Below are 3,398 nucleotides of genomic sequence, written 5' to 3'. Positions count from 1 at the left end.
TATATATATATATATATATATATATATATATAAAACTTTCTTTTTAAAATTCTCAACCCTCTTATATTTACCGTATTGTCCCGAATATAAGACGATGTTTTTTTCTTGGAAATACATCTGAAAAAACGCGGTCGTCTTATATTCAGGGTCTAGACTTTGACATGTCAATATACACCCACAACAATAGGTGGCGCCAAATATGCATAAAACGAGTGTGCCATGAAATATGTAATGTAATGCGTGTTGTAAAGATCGTGAGTAAAAACAAAAGAAAAAGAAAAGCTTACGGCTGCATGAGTCGTGACTGTCACGTTAGCCTGATGGGACCAAACTCCCTTTGTGATTTTAAAACGTAAGACAGTACCCAGATTTGAAGACTACAGTAAGATTTAACTTCTACTGTTAATAAGATTTTGGTAGGCTACTATTAGATGGATAGCCTAAATGTCCTAATTCAGATGGGCTACCTGTTGTTGTTTTTTTAATGGTATATCAAAAAGTGTATATTTTTGAAATGTGATTGTTGGTACATTTTACCAGTTTTTACCATACTTTCAAAAATTAAAATAGGAAAAATATGCAATATGAAAATAATTGAAGACAAAATGTGTTTTACTGAGAAAAAACAAGATTTGGTTTTTAAAAAGCTTTTTTCCAAAAAAAGGTACATCTGGAAAAAGGGGGGTCGTCTTATAATCAGGGTCGTCTCATATTCGGGCCAATACGGTAATTGTGATTTAGTTTTTTTATCTTACAATTTGGACTTTATTTCTGAGGTAAAACGTCTGAATTGCGAGATATAAACTCCTATCGCAAGAAGAAAAATCAGAATTGTGAATAAAAGGAGAATTTCGGAGTAAACTCGGAATTCTAAGAACAAAGTAACAATTGCTTTTTAAAATGTTTTACTCCAGGGCAGAAACTGGCTTTCATAAATAACAGCTTAGTGTATCTTTTGTCCTTAAAAATAACATTTCCCCGTATTGTCCTTCATAAATGGTGGTTAGGTATTGCACAAGTCATCAAGATATCCCACGTCTGCCAGTAGATGGAGCTGGTCCTTTAGCTCCTCAGTCCTGACAGATTTGATTAAATCAGGAACAGAAAGCGTGACACTCGTCTGTCTCTCTGCTTTCCTCTCAGGCGGAGCTCAGATCACCATGTCCAACGTCTATGGAGTTCAGATCGGCAACAACAACAGCATGAATATTGTTCAGAAACCGCGGCAGAGGCACCGAACGGCTCCTTCCAGCGTCGGCAGGTCTTACTCAAACTCGGAGAACTCACAGAAAAAACCTCAGTGACATCTTCACACAGGAATCAGCTCTCGTTCAGCTCTCAGGAGTTGAGTGTTTTAGACTATAACCGAGTCAAAGGGAAATAGAATTTTAATGCGGCTGAAAAATATTCAGGCCTAAATTTAAGATTTATGTATTTGAACCGCATATAAAATATCCATGCATTTGGATTACACAGCATAACATTAACTAACCAATAAACTTAATGAGATGCATATTTGTTAGTCATGCATAAAGTCAGATTAATAATAAACTATGCAATGTTTTTGTTACTTGAAATAAACGTAATTGAATTAGTGTTATATATATGTATAATGTTTTGTATAAATTGTATATTTTTATATGCACTTTATTTTTTTAAATGCATTTTATTTTCTAATTCTCAATTTAATTTAGTTTAACCTGACTTAACACTAAAACTGAAATAAAAATGACTGAGCATAGAAATTGTATAGAAGAAAAAAAAACAATAATAAATATGACAAAAAAACACAATAAAATGAATACAAATGTAATTACAATTAAAGTGAGAAAGGAAAGTACAAAAAATAAAAACTAATACAAAATATGAATTAAAACTATAATAGTATCTCTATGATCATAAAATAACACTGGTGCAGAAATCGTACCTGTTTCTGTTTCATTTATGTAAGACTAACAAATATGAATCATATTAAGTTTATTGCCCAAAGTTAAAACTGCATAATCCAAATGAATAGAAATTTTATATGCAATTCAAATACGTAAGTCTTAAAAGCAAGTGTAAATATTCTGAGTGAATGGAGGTGAAACCAGCGAAGAACAACTCAAGTTTGACCTCAAAATCGAAAGAAAGAAATAAGCATATATTTTGCATACAGAAAATCTATTTTTAGAACCAGTTTTTTTTTTTTTTGCATTGTGACATTTTCAGGACAATTATATATATATATATATATATATATTTAAATCTTCATCATCCAATTGCCAGTAGATGTAATAATAAAATAAAATAATAAATAGGTTTCATAAATTTAATGTGAAAAATATTTACATTTAGATACATCATGGTAGTGGCTTTTGAACTGAATTTTTATTTATGCTGATTTTCACCACTGTGTTACATTTGCATTATATTAACGAATGGGCTTAATTGTCACAATGCAAAAACAAACAAATAAATAAATACATGATTTGATTTTGGAGTGAAATTAACATACGATTCCGAACACATGCATATCTGTGAGCACTGTGGTATGCGACAATCAACTACTGTAACTAGCTACAAAGTACGTTGCTTACCTTTAAATAAATGTTTATATTGTTTTCCAAGATTTGACTGCATGTGTTGTTGGACACTCCCGGCGTTTTAATATCAGATGGCGGAGGATCCATCACGCTAATCAGGAGTGACAGTTCGTGCCGTTCAGTCAGCGGGATCCTGGCGTTCAGAACGATCTCCATCTGTCCCGCCGGAATCTAACGGGCACGGATCCGCTCGTGCCGCATCTCTCCCGGTGATCCGTGGAATGAGCGGGTGGATGCAGAAATAACTGACGGTAGTTCCCTTCAAAACCATCGTCAGCGCTGCAAAGTCCTGTAGCTTCACATGCAGAAGTGCAGTTTTGTTGTGCTTGTTAAGTGTAGTTCTGACGACTCACTTTCCTGCGAATTCGTAGCTATTTTACGGTTTTTGCAAAACTCGTGTGAATTCGATCTGCAACGCACGGTTATGGATGGACCTTAAAGGAACAGTTCACCCAAAATGGAAAGTGTAATAATTTACTCACTTTCAAGTGTGGTTCCAAACCTGTATGAGTTTCTTTCTTCTGTTGAACACAAAAGAAGATATTTTGAAAAATGTCAGTAAGAGTTGACGGTAGGTAACCATTGACTTCCATGGACCCTTTTCACGAGACTGTGATGACAGGCTTCAATGGTCATCAGCATCATAAATCCTTCAAAGTTTTTTTTTTTTATATTTAGATTTTTTTTTTTAAATGTATGTACATTTATAACAGTATACTTTGTATTATAGCACCTTTGCATCACATTACAAGAAAAAAAAAAAAAAAAAATGGTTAAAGCTAATGCAAGGGGAGGCCCGTTAAAAATGAACCA

At 33.6% G+C, this 3,398-nt stretch overlaps 1 protein-coding gene across 1 annotated transcript in view; it reads left to right on the top strand.

Moving 5' to 3' along the window:
- Nucleotides 1-1,546, top strand: part of LOC107740770 (receptor-interacting serine/threonine-protein kinase 3-like) — a 19,971-nt gene extending 18,425 nt beyond the window's left edge. The window contains exon 9 of the mRNA XM_016553275.1: nt 1,008-1,546. Within this exon, the coding sequence (XP_016408761.1) occupies nt 1,008-1,304 (297 nt within the window). The 3' untranslated portion in view covers nt 1,305-1,546. The remainder of the gene's footprint in view (nt 1-1,007) is intronic.
- The last annotated feature ends 1,852 nt before the right edge of the window (nt 1,547-3,398 follow it).

Source organism: Sinocyclocheilus rhinocerous, unplaced genomic scaffold (genome assembly GCF_001515625.1).
Source record: "Sinocyclocheilus rhinocerous isolate Xijiao unplaced genomic scaffold, SAMN03320098_v1.1 scaffold1456, whole genome shotgun sequence".
Taxonomy (NCBI): Eukaryota; Metazoa; Chordata; class Actinopteri; order Cypriniformes; family Cyprinidae; genus Sinocyclocheilus; species Sinocyclocheilus rhinocerous.
This window is presented reverse-complemented; position numbering and strand designations above follow the sequence as displayed.